The sequence below is a fragment of the Labrus mixtus genome, chromosome 16, assembly GCF_963584025.1.
Source record: "Labrus mixtus chromosome 16, fLabMix1.1, whole genome shotgun sequence".
In the NCBI taxonomy this organism is placed as follows: Eukaryota; Metazoa; Chordata; class Actinopteri; order Labriformes; family Labridae; genus Labrus; species Labrus mixtus.
Genome location: NC_083627.1, coordinates 23,387,920 through 23,407,733, shown reverse-complemented (window position 1 = coordinate 23,407,733; position 19,814 = coordinate 23,387,920). Strand labels below are relative to the sequence as shown.

Genomic DNA, 19,814 nt, shown 5'->3' with positions numbered 1-19,814 from the left:
TAACACATTTTCTTTTTTAGACGCTGTGCAGGCATGCATCAAACTTTTCATCGGAAACATCAAATCAAATCTAAACGTTAAAAGTTCTCATAGACTTCGTATTTGCAGGGATTTCCCAGTTTTCTGTCCCCGATGGAGCCCTCAGTCCCGCTTCCCAATTCCTTTGCTAGCAGGTGAGGTGGGCCTCTACCTTCCTTGCCAATCGTCTAGCCAATTAGAGCCTTGCTCCGCTCCGCTTCAGCCAATCAGCGGCCGCCTCGCCCTCACCCACAATTCTTCTTTAGTGAAAGAATTTCAGCCTTAATAGTTGACCCGCTGCCATTATCAAAAGATAAGCCAATTTAATAATACGTGGGAGCAGGATATGTTAATATGTGTAACAATCTGCGTGCCTCGTGAGCACGAAACAGGCAGAGTGATTGGCTGCCGGGACAGGAGCGCCTTCACCTGCCAGGTGAGGCGGAGGAGAGACAGTGAAAGGAGGAGAGGGGCAGGGAGAGAAAAAGAAGCGGGGCGAGAAAAGTCGACTTACCTGTAGCTCAACTTCTGGCAGCTCGCTCACTCTATTACCTGCTCCGACTTGAAAGTCCAGTTTCACAAGGAAGAACCGGAGAGGAAGTCAAATATGTCACAGGAGACAGACAAGTAAGTGATCGAGCCAGCAGAGACGATCTTTGATCATTTCAACTTTAAGGGGAACATTTTTTTAAAACATTTTTTTAAAATATTTTCTTTTTACTAAAAAACGTGTGAAAAGTCTATTTTAGTGGATGTCATAAGTAAGAATATGCTGCTTTTGGATAAATTAACGACTAGTATTAAACAATTTTCTTGAGGAAAACTCATGTAAAGTAGTTGGCGCCGTGGATTCGTTCGAGCTGAATTCGCCATTTTTGACTGATGATGGGGAAGTCTTCAAAGAGAACCGGCTGGATTGTTGAGGCATTTTGATGCATTTGAATTAAAAGAAGAGTTTTAGATCCACTGTTGCATCGCTTTGCATGTTTCATGTTTTAAGGTGTACAGGGCGCGGGGGATGTTCCTGTGAATGAGGACACTTTGTGTTGCATGTTGGCCTTTTGTTTTTTCAGCACCAGGAGCTCTTTTACTTATAACCTAAGTACTGCAACAACTGCCTAAAGGAGGGCCACAAAGACCCTTTAACTTCATTTTGAACATTTTCAGGGATTGATTGCTTTTGAAAAATATTTCCACTTGGCTTAATATTTAATATCTAATATATCCTAGAGTAGTCCTATAGGCCTATATGACAATACACCTTCAAATGTAACGGAATGATGTGATGAGTTTTCGTTTATAACAACAAATTCAAATGATTTTGAAAGACTAATAACTGTACTATTAATCTGAATTATACATTTTTGATCGCTCTCAAAATAGGCACTTGCTCCAAATATAATAAATAATAATAATACATTATTATTATGTAATATGTTATTGTAATTATTATCATTGGCCTAATAATATGCTGTTATTATTATTCTTTTCTGTAGTAGTTTCTGTGACATCCTCTAGTTTGTATAGAAATGTAAAGTCATCACATGTGGTGATTCGTAGATGATCTTTTCAGTCACACTGCTGTGTGTGTCTGACTATGTTATGAATCACAACGAAATATTGACTCAAAACCTGCAGCTGTTGAAATAATAACATCTAATGTAGAAATCTGTAATACCTGTTTGTCAGCCAGAGCCACAGGTACTGCTGCCATGAAAAGCTGGCTGAATGTATAACCACTGAAAGAGTATTAAAATAAACAGTTTATTATGCAGCTTTAGTAACTGAGATGACTCATCGGTTGACACATACAGCATGCAAAAAAAAGGTGTAGAAAAGAGCAAATCAGTTTTAACTTACACTGAACAATATATGAGGCAGATATGGGAAAGCAGCTTCATCACACCTTTCTCTGTAAATGTTTGCATCAGTGTGACATCACAGAAAAGAGGCTGGATGAAAGAGCTTGTTTGATTTGGCAGTTTAGTCCAATAAGAAAGAAAATCAACATCAGCAAGGCAAACAAGTTGTTTCACATTATTCATCGATAAGCTGAGTTTCAAGGAGTTCACAGTACAGTTTCAAAACTAAGAATATTCCTGATGAATCTTCCATGTAAATAGTGAGCATGCACTTTATTTCAATTAACTGGGAATGATTTTAATTGTCTAGTTTGGGGTCTATAAAAATGTCTTAAACAGAAGAATAAAAAGGTGGAACGTTGTTTCAGGAAGTTTGTTTGTTTTTTTTGTTGTTTTTTTACAATCATAAGATGAGAAGTTTTTTGTCCAAGATGCTTAAAGAAATCAGATTTTCCAGCATTGAAGAAGTTTAAATCTGAAAAATGAATCAAGAGAATTAATTGTTCTAAAAATCAAAGTTATATATTAGATTAGAAGCTCAACTAATCACATTAGTAATTACAAGGAAATGAACAAAACAGGTTATATTAACTCGTTTGACAATGTGCTGCATCAAGACATTTGAAGACATTGTGATTTTTATACAGATGTTGTTCATTTCACAAGTGAAAATTGACACATTCGGAGCCTCTCAGGGAGTTCAAAGAGATGTTGTGACAACAGCGTGTCTTTAACTGGTCTGTGATCCTGACTTAAGTAGGCCTTATGAGAAGAGAGACAAAGCCCTGAATACACACAAAACAGGCATGAAAAAGGCCTTAGTGTCGATTGAATCCCTTATTTTAAATACAAATAAAGTCTAGAACAACGTTGATGACCAAATCTAAAGGTTTTTTATTTTGATATTCAATCAGAGAGAAAATGTAAACTAGTTTAAAAAAGTAAAAAGCATCAATCTGTGAACTGTAAATCCAGCACATTAATGTCTCCAGTCTCTTACGTGAACCTTTGCACATCTTAATGAAAATGAAAATGTGACTGTGTGTCCCGTCAGTAAGCGTCTGGTGGTGGTCGTCCCAAACGAGAGCTCCTACCCCGCGGTACGGCGAGCGTACACGAGCGAGGACGAGGCATGGAGGTCGTACCTGGAGAACCCGCTCACAGCTGCCACCAAGGCCATGATGAGCATCAACGGGGACGAGGACAGCGCCAACGCCCTCGGCCTGCTCTACGACTACTACAAGGTCCAGATAAGAAATAGTCAAAATAAAACTTCTGAACGTATGCTTCCCAGTGACCTTCAAAGCATAAAGACATTAGATTAAGGTCTATTGTACATTTTCACTTGTTTCTAAGATGAATTACCTCAGAGAGTAAATGTAATGTTCAATAAAAAACTGCCAAGACTTTGAGTAAATCTTTACAACTATAGTTATTTAGCTTGGCTTCATCAGAGGCCCTCAGACGAAGGGAACAAGATGAATGAAAAGCCCACAAAAAGATGTTATACCATATTAATGTATCACTTGAAAGAACTGTGTTCAGATCTGTGTCTGTCTATAACGTTGAAGTTAACAATGATGTAAATGAACACAGAATCTCCTCTTTTTCTTTCTTTAGGTACCTAAAGAGAAGAGGCTTCTGCCTGTTCCCAAAGTGTCTGAAATGACAGAGGAGCAGGAGAAACGGTCAGTGAACTTCAGTCTGTCCGTGTCAAACTCAAGTTGTACGTGTTCGCACAGATAGACAAAGAAAAATGTCAAAAATGTCGTCGGTAACTGAGCAATCCCAGGTATTGGTAAAATGTCATGAAGCTTTTTTTGGGCACAAATGTGACAATAATGCCAAAGCATATGATAACATAGAATACAAAAATAACAGCAAATAATAATAATAATCAATAATGACTTATAATGAGTTATAATAATAATAATGATCAATAATGTTATTATAGCAACGGTAATAAAAAGATAAAAACTTTTCCAAAACTACTCAAATATAATACAAAACTAAAATAGATGAAAGTGTTATTCATTTTTCAAATTTAGTTTATGAAAGACTCTTAAATGTGTGACTGTGTGTGTGCATTGGTATGTGTTTGTGTATTACTGTGTTTAGATTTGTGAATGTGGCTGGTTGTGTGTCTCTAAATGTCAGCTCTGTGATTGACTGACAAACAGTCCAGGGTGTAACCCCGCCTTAGCAGTATAGATGATAGATGGATGGATGGATCTGTGTTGTGTGTGTGTCTGAGTGTGATTGTTTATATCTAGTTAATCCCAGAGCTGATAAAGTGTTGTATTGGGCATTAGCACATTTAGTAATGTGAATACACATAAAATAGTTGAATATTATGAGCTTTAAGTTACAAAAATAATGAGACGATACTTATAGCTTCAATGTTTACAAAAAATGACTGATGAGTGATTCTTGTTTTACCAGAAGAACTGGAAGTAACAGAGGCTGGTCTGAGGTCAGTAAACACCTCATGACTCCAGCAGAAACAAACAAATCCAAAGAAAGAGAGCGAGAGATAATGTGTCTCCTCTTTTGGAACTAACTCAACTAAATCAACTAAACCATTACTGTAACAACTTAAAAGGTCATTTGAAAAACATAACCTAGTTTTCAGGTAGTAGGAAAATAGAGCAGTGACGACCCAACTTTATATTTCTCACCTGTATTCATCAGCCTTAACCATGATGTGCATAATTGAGTGAATCGTTAAAGATACTCAGGTGAGCTTTCTTTTAAGTGCACAAACTTGACCCACTTACTAATAGTGTGCCATGCATGACTAAATCTTAAAGTAATCTAGTTCCATCTTAAATAAACTCACTCATCAGAAGTCTGTATGTGTAGCACTAACCTCCTGCTAGCATGATTATATTAAAAGCATAATGCATGATGAACTGATTTTCTTACTCGATGAGCATTTGTAAATAAATGTTTTCTGGTACTTTAAGTCCTGCATTATAAACATCCGTATTCACCAGCTTCATTTTAGTTGTCTTTGCTGGTCATTAGCTGAATACTCCATGTAGTGAAGCCAAGTCAGGCAAGTAGTGTGAGACCCCTGATAGAAGAGAAACACACAACACAAACAAAAAAGGTACACACATAAATGAATAAAAACTTCTCCATAAAAGTAAAAGTAAAGTAAAGGAATACAAAAGTTTTCACACATTATAAAAACGTTATAATTATAGTGTAATTTGAGATCAAAAGCAATCACTCCAGAGTATAATTATGGTCTGATGAGCAGCATGCCTGGAAGCGTAACCTGCGTTACACCTAATTTAATTAAACAGCTGACATGTATGTTAGTGTTGGTGCTGTAGAATTGTGTTGATCAGTTTTGTGTCGAGGTGGAATAAGGAACACAACTTTTCAATAAAAAGAAGTTATCAACGGTGCGCCATGTTTTTCACAACCCTCTGAAATATAAAATCTGTATTTGTACTCAGGTGTACTCTTCTGAGCAGCCAAAGCGAGCCGGAGAACGTGGAAAACCGAGTCCAGGTCCTAAAATCTGTCCCCGTCAACCTGTCGCTGAACACAGAGCACCAGGAGAACAAACGGGATCAGTTCAGCAGCTCCACCGGGGCGGCCGGAGCTGTGGCGACATCAGGAGACGGAGGCTCACCGGCTCTGGCCGTGGTCAAGGCTGAGATGTACGCGCCCGTCTTCATGACGGGGGCGGGGCTTCACTACAGGGTGGAGGGAGAAGAGTCGGCGAGGGTGATCTACGAGCAGGGTTCTTATGAGGTGACCACCCTCGGCCACAACTCATATGCGAAGGAAGACCAGCAGAGTCCACCTGACAGCCCGTACGAAGAGGAGAGAGACGTGGTGAGAAAAGAGCGCACAGACACTCAAACATGAAGTCTAGGAGTGTGCGTTTCTCCTTTATGGGATAATCTGATCAGAATTTTGATTCATAGGCTTTGGTCAGATTCAGGGATGATTATTTAAATATAGAAGGATTCAGTGTGACTTACAAATTCAGCCCCAGAAGTACAGCAGACTATAGCTCTAGATGCCATGCAGACTCACCAGGTGAGACGTGTCTTGCAGGCTGACACCCTCTGGCATCAATTTCAGAGTCTTCTAAGATTGAAAACCCTGAGCACATGATGCAGAACAAGCAGCCAAGCCTCAGTTAACCAAATCATCATTTTACAATTGAACCATCGACCAGTTCCTATTATAAACAAATCCAGGGCTATGCAGACCAATGCACCGACATCTTTAACCTAAAAATTGGTAACATATTCAGATCAGGGAATCGTAACACCCCTAAAAAATTCAAAACCTGGTTCGGGTCGAGTGATAAATCATAAAGGTCATTGCGTGATTACATTGATGAGAGAGAATAAAAGCATGTTTTATATAGAAAAAAAGTTTATACTGTAGAATTTTCGTTAAACTGTAGAAGTTTATTGACATTTGTTTTCCTTTCAGCTTGAAAACATGTTTAATTGAAGTATTATTAAAAGGAAAAAAATGTATCTTAAACATATTTAACACATGGCAGCGCCTCACAGGTGAACATCGCCTCGTTTTATGAGGATGCAAACTAAAAGGTTCTTTACACAAGTTAAAAATGGCTGCTTTTTTTTCTTGTGTTTTCTGAGAATTTTCTGGGGCACATTACAGTCAAAATGTGGAAAAATCTCATCTGGATGTTCTAGTCTTGATAGATTTGGATGGTAGCCCCCTCAGGTCAAACATCAACAGCTTATCTTAATATTTTATCACTTCTCTGTCCTCCATGAGCGAACGACGGACCAGAACATATTTAGGGGTTGTTTAGAGGCATTGTGGGAAATGTAGACACATAAAAGTCAGATAATGGGTACTCCAAACAGTACTCAGATCCTTAATGTTATATGTCGTTGATATCTTACTTGTGAGGGTGGAGTTGTTATATATATTTGTGAGTGAAGACAGATTGATGTTTAATCATGATTCACTGTTAGTACAAAGGTTACCTGAACAGGAATGTACACATAGAGTCCTGTTTCCGGTTTGCATGCGATCTTGCTGTTGTCATTATTAGCTATGCTTTTACATTTCTGTTGATGAACTGTTGTCTTTTTGTTCTCATTTACTGCATTGTTTAAGCAGTTCCTCTCAAACCACATTTCATTTTCATTGTGTCAAATAATTTCCTCTTTCTGTGTGTTCTCAGCGTTCTCAACAGAAGTATCACACACCTTCCTCTCTAGCTACAGAGGACTTCATATTTCACCAGGAGGGAGTGTAAGTCTCTGAAAAACACTATAACTTAACGCATATGTCCATGTATGTTACAAAGATCTAAAACATCGGCTTAAGGTGATCCAGAAAGGAAAAAACAAAAGTGGCAGTGTTGCTCCCCCACCTTGTTATATGTCTAATCACGTTCTCTCCTCAATGTGTTGTTTGTGTGTTTTTTGTGTGAACAGTGACAGCTTCCAGTACACACTCGATGCCTCTCGCTCTCTGCGTCAGAAGCAGGGCGAGGGACCAATGACCTACCTGAACAAAGGCCAGTTCTACGCTGTGACTCTGAACGAGCTCAGTGCCAACAAACGCCTCCGTCACCCCATCAGCAAAGTCCGGGTGAGCCGATCAATACATGACTTCTCCATTCTTTTATTTTCCATTTTGCTGTAATGGCCATATACATTAGTGTTTTTTTCCTTGTTACGTCATAATTGGAATTAGCATGATAACATTTTAAACACTTATGTGTAACATAAAAATTGCCAGTTTAGCCTCTTTCATCTCATCGTTAAGGTTTTATGGCCCACAACTTTCAGTAATATTGTGTCCAGATGCAGCTCTTTAAACCCACACACTACCCACTCAGCACTGAACAGCAGAAAGATAGATCCAGTCAGCAACTAGCTTAAACATAGAGCAGCATTTGGAGCCAAATGTTTTCCCCAAAAAAAGTTTAATGCAGAACAAAAAGAGAACAAAAGGAGAGTGAACACTGGATTGCTTTTGTTGGGTTGGACACACAAAAACACAACATGAATTGGGTGATTGGATTTGATTAAAGGTCATTCTGGTCATTAGAACTTCAGTGTTTTTAAATAACAGTTTCTATGATAACAATTAATCAGCCGAGTAGCTGCTGCAATCTACCAGAAGCAGTACAGTTCTGATAAGAGGAGGTCAGACAGACTTATTGCCAGACTCTTTAGAGTGTAGAAGTTATCGGTTAGTGCACCATTTCTTGTTATAATGTTTGTTTATACGCTACAGTATTAGCAGTAGCTCAAATGGGACTTGTGACGCAGAACATTTGCCCTAATTTGTTGTTCCACGTTGCTTCTCTAACAACTGCTTATGTCTCTGGTTTATGTCTTTTATTTAGAGATTCTGATACAGTACCAGATTACTTTAAATTAACTTAGTTGGTTCAGTTTTTCCCCAGCATTAAATCTTTAATTTGTGACACAGGAGACAAGATTGGATTTAATTTCAGGTTACATGGAGCTTAAAGTCAAATCCTCTGTCCCATACAGTCATCGGTTCAATTGCTTCACCTTAATCTAAAACTTTTGAGTTTCATCCTCATTTTCTCTTTCTCAGAGTGTCATCATGGTGGTGTTCAGTGAAGACAAGAACCGAGACGAGCAGCTCAAATACTGGAAGTACTGGCACTCTCGACAGCACACGGCCAAACAGAGAGTCTTAGACATCGGTAAGAAAACGACTCTCAAAACGTGAACATCGGCAAACTCTTCAATGGCCGAATTAATGATACGAAACACACCAAGTAAAAGACAATGACAGATTTATGTTATTCCAAATGCTGGAATGCACTCAGCTAATAAACAAGGCATGACCAAACTGTGTGCAAACAAGCCCCCACCCAACTGTCTGCCCAAGGCACTTCAGCTGGCCACCATCATCTAAACGCACACACACACTGAATCTCATAATTTCTAGGTGTTGTTGAGACACATAACCTAAATCCTCTAATCTCTGTGACACTGGCTGGGAGATTGAGCAAAACTATGAGAAACTATTTTATTACCCGGAAACATCTGACTACTCTCACTCTTATCTGGCAGTATTTCCCACAGGTGTATTCTATCCATCTGAAGTATCATATTTGTATCTGAAACCTTTGACCTTGAGTCTATTGTTGTTGGTTTTTTTAAGTTGATGGAGTTGAATGAGAACCGAGCAATGATGAATGAGTGTGTGTGTGTGAGTGAAGCTTGTAGGCGGTTTATGTTTGACAAGCTCGGACCTGCTAACCCGCGCAGAGTCAGAGGTATGTGGGAGAGTGGAGGTGGATGGGAGTCACACACACTCATACACACACATTCACACACCTATACGCAGCTTGTCGGGACAGGGAGAGGAATGCTAGTCACACTGCTACCTTGGCAGGTTTTGGTCTGTTGAATGTAATTCTGGCTCAGTTTAGATCTTCATCTTAATTCCTGTATTTACACGAACCATGACAAACGTTAAACACCCCACTATTCTCACACACCTTGAGTCCTGACTTTTTTTTTTCTCTGAGAAAAAAGTCAAAACTTAGACAAAAGATAAATGTCCTCTTCTGTACACCTTTGTTTCTGCTTAAAGTCTTGTTCGTGCTGCTGGGCATTGCAAGATAATTTCACACAGTTATGAATAGGCTACAGTGATGGGATTAAAGCATTCAGCTGCTTTAAATGACATTTTTCTCTATTGTTTTCTCTTTTTATTCTCTTGTACTTTTGGATACATTTGGCTCCTCTTTCGTGAAAATATAATGCCACAGTCTCACAACAAAGTTTGATCAATATGTACAATAAATAACCATTTTAAAAACCACACTGGGTAAAATGACAATAAATCAAAGTACAAGTTATAAACTGTGAAGTGATTTGAGATAACTTTTTTTATAAACAGGGGCTATACAAATAACAATTGATTGATTGAAATTTAAAAAATATTTTCATGTAACACACAAAAAAACTGCATTTAAAAAAAAAAGCCAAAACTTTGTTGAAAGGACTTTTGTTTTCTGAAATAGGGTTATAGGATTTGTAAGTTTCATGAGACGATTGACCCCACTCTCATATTTCTCTGTTAAATTACAACGTAATGGTTAGCATTAGCCTAGCTTAGCAGATAAAAAATGGAGGGGAAAAGCTATCACTCATAGTGTCATAACTTACTAATTAATGCAACATTTAGTCCCATACACAGTGACAGATTGAGTATGCCTTTGTTTTAATTACAGTTCAAACACCTTGATTAGTTAGCCTTAGCGGTGCTGCTGCGTAGTGTTCGTTACAATGGACAGAACCAGGCTAACTGTCTCCATCTGTTTCCAGTCTTTATAGCTAAGTAAGCTAAGCTAAGCTGCCCCTCTTGGCTGTAGCTTCATACTTAACCAGACTGATACAAGAGTGTCAATATTCATATCTAACGATTAGCAATTGCGCAAAGAAGCTTTTTTATTGCCAATCTACCGTAACTTTACATAATTAAAAATAAAAATACTTAATCAAGTTGCATTCTGAGTGCTACTTTTTCTCATAATTTAGCTCAAAAATAGCGTCTTAATACTTTGTGTCACAATGCCCAATTGTTTATTGTGAGAAGACGGATTCAGAGGGCAGAACAAACACCTAGTTGTGGGAGTTTTACCCACCTGGGGGAGGGGCTACTACCCTTTGTGATGTCACAAATGGAAAATCTCCAAACGGCCTGTTTGAGCGCACATTTTCTGAAAATTGGAGCAGGCAAAAGACGGAGAGAATGGACTTTTCTCATTATTAGTGTTGGTAAAGTATATTTTGCATCGTAGGTGACCTTAAAAGATGTAAACAGTCGATAATGTGGAGGGGAAGTGTGTTATCTAACGTTATTCCCTATGGCACTCTGTATGGCATATTTGTTTGTGTGCGTGATCGAAAGATAGCATGTATCTACTGTTGCAGTTATTTTCCATCACACTGACACACAAGTAACCTCATACTGTAGATACTTCAGTGCATTGATAAACACACTTCCTGAATGCAGGCCTACATACTGCAAATGAGAAAGAAAAAGAATACAGCCTAAGTTTACATCACAATTCCCCCAAAACCAAGTTGACATATTAAAATTCAGATTTTTCTTTTGTTGCAGTTTTCTTTAAAATGACTACAAACTAACTATATAATCATGTTGCCAATTTCTTTTCTGTCAGGTAACAGATAGAACAATTGATCATTTCTATATGTGTGTGCATGACTGTACATTAAGTAGGTAAATCTCCCCTCAGTGCTCTGTAGGTCAAATGACAGACCCCTCCACCCAGCTCCTCAGATCCAGGTCAGCCTGTCGCTGGATGCAGCCTGTAACCTGACGCCGTCCTGAGAGCTGATTTGAATAGCGTTGGAGGGCTTCTGTGTGTCTCTGAGTATGTGTGTGTGTGTGTGTGTGTGTGTGTGTGTGTGTGTTTGGGGTGGGGGTTATCATACCCCTGGGCCATGTCACAGAATGGATCATTTGAATGGGGCTGTTTAACGAGGGGAGACTGGCAGAGGGACATGTTGCTGCTTGCCCCGCTGCTCTGTGCACCTGCTTAAAAAAGAACCAGGAAGTGTTGCTTTAACGGCGGGTTAGGATGATGGAGCAGGTCAAAGGTAGCTGGATGGAGAGAGAGCGATACTCTGAGATGTGAACAGCAGGAAGGTTGTAAGATGAGCCTCTTCTCCCAGGATGTTAAGGACAGATCCTTTGTGACTCATCGTTTGTGGCAGACTTGATTTTTTATTGACTTTATCTGAAAATTGAAGAAGGTGACTCTAAAACTCCCAGCATGCCTCTTGAACAGTACTTGGTCGAATAACAGAAAAAAAAAACCCTGCTTCAACTTACAGATAAACAGAGGCTGAAGATGTCCATTTCAGTCTATCACACTAACTTTTATTCTTCATATTTGACTTTTTCTTACACTTTTCATATAAACAATGGCTACCTACAACCACAATGGATGCCTTCCAAGAAAGACTAATTTCCTTCACTACACATTCCAGTATTGCCAAACAAATACACAAACTCTGTGGGAACAAATTTCTATTTAGCCAATGTTACAGTCATTGTACTGTAGGAACATGTCAGGCTGTGTTATAGTGTGACTCAGAGATGTTGAGCTGAGACTTGATCTTTATCAGATCTGTAACGTTCATTCATTGTGAGCAAACACTGCTGTGAAGTAAACATGGAACTACTTTTCTCCAAAACATTAGAAACATTATTTTACAACCAGTTAACCAACCTACAACTAACAACCATTTCCATTCTATTAGATAACAGTCACTTATATCATGTGCTATTTTTTATCAGCATATATTCTGTTTTTTTTTTGCACATTTCAGGCCCCTTCAGTGAGTTGTAACACAGGTCAACAAATGCAGCCGATCTGCTCACCTGACTGGCTTTTAATACCCTCCTCTGAGCCGGATAGCCTCTCGTGATTCCCCCCCTTGCTTACTTTGAAGCTTTTAAGAGCTTGTTTGCTCAAGCTGATAAGGGTTTATCTCATAAAATTGAAGCGTGCCATTTGATTGCTTATCTAAACACATAACAGCTACCTGCTTTTGTCATTTATTGACCATTTTGTGCTCGTATGGAAGCTGATATAAGTGTTATCTGGCAATACTGGAACATTTGAGTGTGCTTTGGTAGCAGAAGAAATATTTGAACGCTGATTTTATTTATGAAATAAACTATGTTTCTTTTGTCCTTTTAGCTGATTACAAGGAGAGCTTCAACACAATCGGAAACATCGAAGAAATCGCCTACAATGCCATCTCCTTCACCTGGGACGTGAATGAAGAGGCCAAGGTAAAAACACAAATACTACAGTCGTTTAAATGTCACTGTAATTTTCCCAGAAACCGGTTGCCTCTATTTACTCTTGCTGGAGGTGTGTTGTACATGTGAAGAAAAGGCAGTGGGACAGGTTTTTTTTGTGCTGATTCAAGTGTTGGCAAACAAACTCACACAGTCGACAAATTAACCGACTGTGACGCAAGTTTCTTATGAGTAGACACACTGACACTCCGAATCTCATTCAATAACTGGTGAATTAAGTCATCACTGTGGATAATACAAGAACTGAAAGCTAAAAGCACCGTCCGGTCATAAAATTGTTCAGCAGAGTTGTGTACTTTTGCTGTGTTTGTCCTCTTTGTCTTTTGTGAAGCTCCTTTGTGGCCACTCCTTAAACAGAGCCACAACACTCTTATTTGAACTCCAGAGGCCCCCAAGGGCCTACACACACCAATCCCTGTCCCCACCCACTGTTGTTTGTTTTGCCCTCATTTCTGTGAGAATGTGACTCTGTGTGTGTGTGTGTGTGTGTGTGTGTGTGTGTGTGTGTGTGTGTGTGTGTGTGTGTGTGTGTTGTGTTGTGTTGTGTTGTGTTGTGTGGCTCTTTCATTGTAATAGCCGCCCTGGGGACAAAGACGTTGCTGGAGTCAATCCAAGCACAATTCTCCGGGCTAATATTGACTTTTGCTCTCGTTCTCTCTCTTGATCTGTGTGACTGCTGAGCTTGAACAGGTGTAATGACCAGGTAGTTCATTAAGGACTACATGCTTCTCGGGTTGTCGGTATTTGAACCATGTGCAAAGTGCATTCATAATGTCTAGTGTATCAAGTTTAAAGCAGTGTGAGGGAAAATGTAAGTTTGTGAGTTCCTGAAATAACTTGGGATCATGGGAGTTGTCAACATTTTTAAACAACTAGCACTGTAAGACCGGTGACAAGTTCCTTTTTCCATGGTTAAGTTACTGTAACCTTTCATCTACCAGAAGTTCCTTATTGTCTTTCAAAATAAAAGCAGGGTTGTCTCCAAACAGGAAGGGAAGTACCATTAGCTTGAAATTACAAAAATACAAAATGAAAGCACAAAATAAGCAATTTTGAAATGCAAAATAATGCAATTTAAAACATGTCACACATCAAAAATGACATTAATAAACCGGAATTCAGTGATTAATTGTGGTTTTAAAAAAATAAAAAATGTACTCAAATAAAACATTGATGAACACGAATACATTATTTTTAGCTGTTGTAGGTTCATTGGTAGGTTAAAATACCACTTTAAATATTAATTTATCGCGACACAAAGTTCAATTCTTCCAGTTCAAACTGAGGTTTGTAAATCTCCCCGGTCTTCTTCTCTCTCCCTGGCAGATCTTCATCACAGTGAACTGTCTGAGCACGGACTTCTCCTCTCAGAAGGGGGTGAAAGGTCTTCCTCTGATGATCCAGATCGACACGTACAGCTACAACAACCGCAGCAACAAGCCACTGCACAGAGCCTACTCAGAGATCAAGGTCTTCTGTGACAAGGTGAGAACTCACTGACTCTGCATGAGTTCAGCTTTCTGACACTTCAATCATGTCCATTTAGAGAGAGCATTTTGTATGCTAGTTGACATTTTAGTGTGTGTGTGTGTGTGTGTGTGTGTGTGTGTGTGTGTGTGTGTGTGTGTGTGTGTGTGTGTGTGTGTGTGTGTGTGTGTGTGTGTGTGTGTGTGTGTGTGTGTCTAAAAAAGTATAGAAATATTGAGTTTGCTTAAATATATATATACAAATAAAAATAATTAGCACTTTTTTTTAGAAAGTGTAAACAATTCCCTGACCAGGGTGCCACCTTAATCATACATATTTTGAAGTGTCTCATCTTAAAATAGTATTTTATGCTGCTTTATCATTCATCTTCACTGTTTGAGAATTTAATTAATTGCAGTTACATGTTCACAAAATCTGACAAAAAAATGGCTGCTGTGTTTATTCATCTGGAAAGAATGCTTTTTTTAAATCTACCATAGCATATATGTAGAGCATATTTAAAATGTGTTTCAACAGCAAACAATCTGACTGCAGGTAAACTCCTGGCTAAACAGTAAGTGGAGGGAGGGAGTGAAATCCTGTGATTAGTCTCCCTCTAGTGGTTTCACCTTCACACTGAGTCTCCACACACACCTGTACATTAGACGTTGAGGTGTATCCAAAGGAAGTTTGGAATATTGAAACTGATTTGCTGAAAACTTGTTTATCCGTTTTTTTTTCTTCTCAGGGTGCCGAGAGGAAAATAAGGGATGAAGAAAGAAAACTGTTTCGCAAGAAGTCAAAAGGTTTGAAGTTCTTTGTAAAAATGTTTGCATAAAAAAAAACCTGAGAAAACTGAAGGTCCAGGATGTAGTATGAGGACTGGCTTTAAGATACTTATTTACATGTGAGTATATTTCCCTGATGGTCTTTTTTTTTTTAATTTATTAGGAAAAGATGGAGGTGTAGGTGTGATAACCGCTGCCAAGAGGTCTGACACCACTTATTTCAAGACCATGACCGACCTGGAGGCTCAGCCCGTTCTCTTCATCCCTGACGTTCACTTTGGTAACCTGCAGAGAGCCGGACAGGTAGAACAACTCTACACATAGATCTTTGTTTTTTTAATTCATGCTTAAAGGTTAAAACTTATATGAATACTTTATCAATTATTTCCAGGTCTTTACCTTCAACACAGAGGAGATCGAGAGAGAAGGGTGAGTTTAGGAGTCATCAAGAGACTTTTTCATTTACATCCACTCAAACAGATATAAAAGATGTACATGTGAGCAGGTCACCACAAATGCAAACACAAAGCATACTGTGTGTGTGTGTGTGTGTGTGTGTGTGTGTGTGTGTGTGTGTGTGTGTAAGGTGCATGACACACGTTTGTTTCTGTGTTCTGTCAGGAGCGTGCTGGTCAAGAGGATGTTCAGGCCGTCAGATGAAGATCTGTGTCCAACACCTCACAAACAGATCAAAGAGGAGACACACAAGAGAGGTACTGGATGGCTCATTTTAATTTTTAATTTCATCACCTGATGTTGTGTTGCAGGCAAACTTTGCCAGAATTACATTTTTATTATTTTTATTTTTAGAGGCCTTTGCAGTTATTTTTGTTTGAAATAAAGTTAAATTTTTACTTCAATGATTGGTTAATAAAGAAATTAAATCAAGTTTTGGATCTTGTAAGAAACTCATCCTCGGCTGGTGTCGAGCAGTCATGGAAGTGTTGATTATTTTGATTAAAACTTATATCTAATAATTTAGACTATAATAAATAAACACATAAAAATGATTGATGAGCACATTGCAATTGTTAGTAGCGTTTTCCTCTGACTAACTGTCAAATACTTTAATTAGAGTTAATCCATCATGATCTTAACAAGGGACAAAACAGTATGTAAATATTTCAAATGACCATTTTGTTCATCACTATTATATTTTCTTATTGTTTAAATTAGATACGTTTAGATTAGATTCAACTTTATTGTCATTGCACAGTTTTAAAAAATGTGGTTTAGCTGCTAAACAGAAGCCAAAAGCCATAAAATGCAGCTGATATTTATGCACGATGTATGCATCTGAACAGAATTTAAACAAATAGGCAGATAACTTCTGATATATAAAAAAAGTCAAAAGATGCCATCTGGATTTTTGTGTTCATGAATTAAACCTGGTTGTGTTTTAAGTACCTATTTTAAGACATTTCCCTCAAGGTCTGTTAACTATTATATTTACAAGAAAGTCAATCCATCCATTATCAAGACCGCTTTTTCCCGTTCGGGGTCGCGGGAGGTTGGAGCTGATCCCAGCTGTCATTGGGTGAGAGGCGGGATACACCCTGGACTTTTCTCCAGTCAATGACAGGGCTGATATATAAAGACAGATAACCAGCCAAACACACATTCACACCTAAGGGTAATATAGAGTCATCAATTAACCTAACGAGCATGTCTTTGGACTGTGGGAGGAAGCCAGAGAACCCACGCATGCACAGGGAGAACATGCAAACTCAGCTGTATCCAAATTGCCAAGTACCTCTTCAATCTGTCAGTAGGCAGTAGGCAGTACCTACTATCTGTGCTGTATACTGTTAGTACCTACTATTCAGTAGGCGCGCACAGTAGGCAGATATTTGTTCCTACTTCTTCTGATTCATTCAGTATGGAAGTGACGTCATTTATGTTTCCCGAACCGGCCGCATTCACCCTTTTTTTTTTGTTCAGCTTTATTCAAGAAGAGTAATGCGCATATACAGTCAGGTAAACAAAAAACAATATCACAATGTAAATCAAGTAAAAGACAGATTAAATAACTAAATAACATACAGTAGCCTTCATAAAGAAAAGTTGAAATGAAAGACAGTAAGATACAGAATATAAAATAAACCAATAAAGACACATTTAAATAGTGAAATCATTATTTAAATAGAGGGAGAAAGGTTTTATAATAATGCAGATATTTGTTATATTTTCTGTTGTTAATTTAAAGTAGTGATTTCAGTCGGGACTTTAACTCTAGATTAAAAATTGATTCAATTAATCCACGCTCGTTTGTTTTGATTTGGAGGCGGACGTGACGTGACGATTTACGTTTAATTTCGCACTGCATTGTGGGTGGTAAAATACAATTCATTTCCTGAAAGCACGCATCCGATCCATGCTGCATGAAACCCGGAAGTTAGTATCCATACTGAAATGTTCAGTATACTGAGGTGGACCCAAAAGATGCACTCTGAATGACCACGAGAGTTCAGTATACTGAAACTCCCGACTGAAAAGTACGTACCGCATACTGAACTGTGACAATTCGGAAAGGGCCCCTCACACAGAGAAGCCCTGTCTGACTGGGTATCGAACCAGTAACCTTCTTGCTGTGACGCAACAGTACTAACCACTGCACCACAGTTCAGCCTTTTACAAGAGAGTGATCAGAAAATCATTTCATAATGAAAATATGATGTGATACAGACAAAAGCCACATTCCTTTGAAAGTGAATGTGACAAACATGTAAAGAAAAGTCTTACAGTCTGTGTGCATGTCTTATCTCTCTTTTCCTTTAAGTATTTTATTTTTCAGCTAAGAGCCCAAGCTTCATTCTTCCTCCTCTCTCTGCAGTGCTGCTGTATGTAAGAAAGGAGACAGACGAGGTGTTCGACGCTCTGATGCTGAAGTCTCCCACGCTCAGAGGCCTGATGGATGCTGTGAGTGGCTGCTGATTAGATGTTTGAGGCAGAGTCAAAGGCCACAAGTGTTAACAATCTGCTTTCATGTGTGATTGGCAGATATCAGAGAAGTACGGTGTGCCCTCAGAGAGGATAGCCAAAGTGTACAAGAAAAGTAAAAAAGGGTGAGTGAGGACGGAGTGTGCCATTTTTATGTCTATACAGAGCTTCGGTTTCTGCGCATGGAATTACAATTTTAACTCTTTTTTTGTGTATGTTAGGATCCTGGTGAACATGGACGACAACATCATCGAGCATTACTCCAACGAGGACACTTTCATCCTCAACATCGAGAGCTATGCGGACACCTACAAGATCACGCTGACGGAGATCTGACAGCTCCTCAGCCGACCTGAAAAGACTGCGGGGTTGACGCAAAAAAGAGAGAAGCTGTGACTGCTGGTTGGCTGAAATCTACAAGGCTGCTAAGGGATTGGCTGATAAGCTGACTGACAGTATTGAAGACAGTCTGATGGGGCACAATGGCGGCTCCCACACTGAACCCTCTCTGACACTGAAACTCGACGAAGAAAGTCGTATTGTCAGTGCGGGAGGACACTGCAAATAAAAAAATGGACGTTGTAGAAATTCTCTTGGATCTAACTGGATCTATTTGCTTCCTTGTTGTACTCATCCCCTCTCTTGTGAGGTGACATCATGGAATACAGAACCACATACTCCTCTTTTCTGCAATATTTTGTATTGTATAAAATAATTTGTACTTTTATCCTCAGTCTGTACAGTCCTCAGTCTTTGCCAAATAACACATCAGGTGTAGCCTCATGAAATACCTGATGTATTGTATGTAGCTTGAATTAGTCGGTCCTAAACGACATAGCAGCATCCCTGCATGCCAGTCTTTGTTTTTGTTAGTTGTGTTATTATTTATTATTAATGTCATTGTTTTGAATTTCTTTAATGATGTATCCAAGGATTTCAAGTACTTTATATTTCAGTGATTTCTTATCAAAGTCACCCTCTTTAAGTTTTTAAATGCTCCATTTCTCAGCCGTTTTGTACCATTAACATTTCATCCTATAGCTATAAGTGTTTATTTTAGGAACACACATGAGATGGTAAATACTGTAAAGAACTTCCGAGGGGTGACACATGGCACTTGATTGTCTTGTAGCTCTCGTGTGCTTGACTGTTGAAAAAGGGAATAAAGATATAAACATAAAAATGTTATTTTTGTTCAAACAAGAGTAAAAACTTCAACAATGTGATTGCTGCCAGTGGTGTGAAACTGCTCGAGGAAACATGTTTCTTTGAGCTAAATAATAACAAACATGCTAATGTGTACAACTAGCCAGAACATTCAAGCTACACATGGAAAGGCTAAGTTTGGGTTCCAGAGAACAGAAGAACCCTGACTATAGACTCTATAAAACATGGATGTAGTCTTAATGCAGCCTCTAGTGGACAGCTGAGGAGCTACAGTCTTTTGCACATCTGCATTGGCTGAATTTTTCAACACCAGAGGTTGCCACTTGACTTCAACACCAGGATGTATCTCGTCTCATCCTGAAGGGGCTCCTCCACAATAACAATCCACTCTCAGTAATCCTGGTTATTATGCAGCTACACACTCAGGAAACCAATCATTTGAAACATCGATTTAGAAATTACTTTATGGATTTAAAAATGTCTATTTATAAGTTTCATTTATTTACTTCTTCCACTAAACAGACAGGTTAGAGCTGTAGTCTACGGTTAGAGCTGTGCCATAGCAATGATTTACTGTAGCCTTCTTAAAGTGAGCTGGACTTGCTTTGATTACTCACATTAAGCCAAACATTTCTTAAAACGAGATTAGCTTGTATTACTCACATTCAGCTGAACATTTCATCTATGTTAAAGTGAGATAAAG

General features: G+C 38.7%; 1 protein-coding gene across 2 annotated transcripts; it reads left to right on the top strand.

Annotated features, from left to right (window-relative positions):
- The first annotated feature begins 305 nt into the window (after positions 1–305).
- Positions 306–19,127, top strand: grhl2b (grainyhead-like transcription factor 2b). Of its 2 annotated transcripts, none has more exons than XM_061059852.1 (16): positions 306–645; positions 2,935–3,124; positions 3,501–3,568; positions 5,348–5,732; positions 7,075–7,145; positions 7,331–7,487; positions 8,469–8,580; positions 12,625–12,719; positions 14,076–14,234; positions 14,965–15,022; positions 15,168–15,307; positions 15,396–15,433; positions 15,626–15,717; positions 17,838–17,923; positions 18,005–18,069; positions 18,166–19,127. In XM_061059852.1, exons 1-16 carry the CDS (start codon positions 626–628, stop codon positions 18,278–18,280), a joined length of 1,851 nt encoding a protein of 616 aa, XP_060915835.1. In that variant the 5' UTR covers positions 306–625; the 3' UTR covers positions 18,281–19,127. The 2 variants fall into 2 exon arrangements, with proteins under 2 accessions (XP_060915835.1, XP_060915836.1); XM_061059853.1 differs by lacking the exon at positions 306–645 and adding an exon at positions 725–1,018.
- Positions 19,128–19,814: the final 687 nt, after the last annotated feature.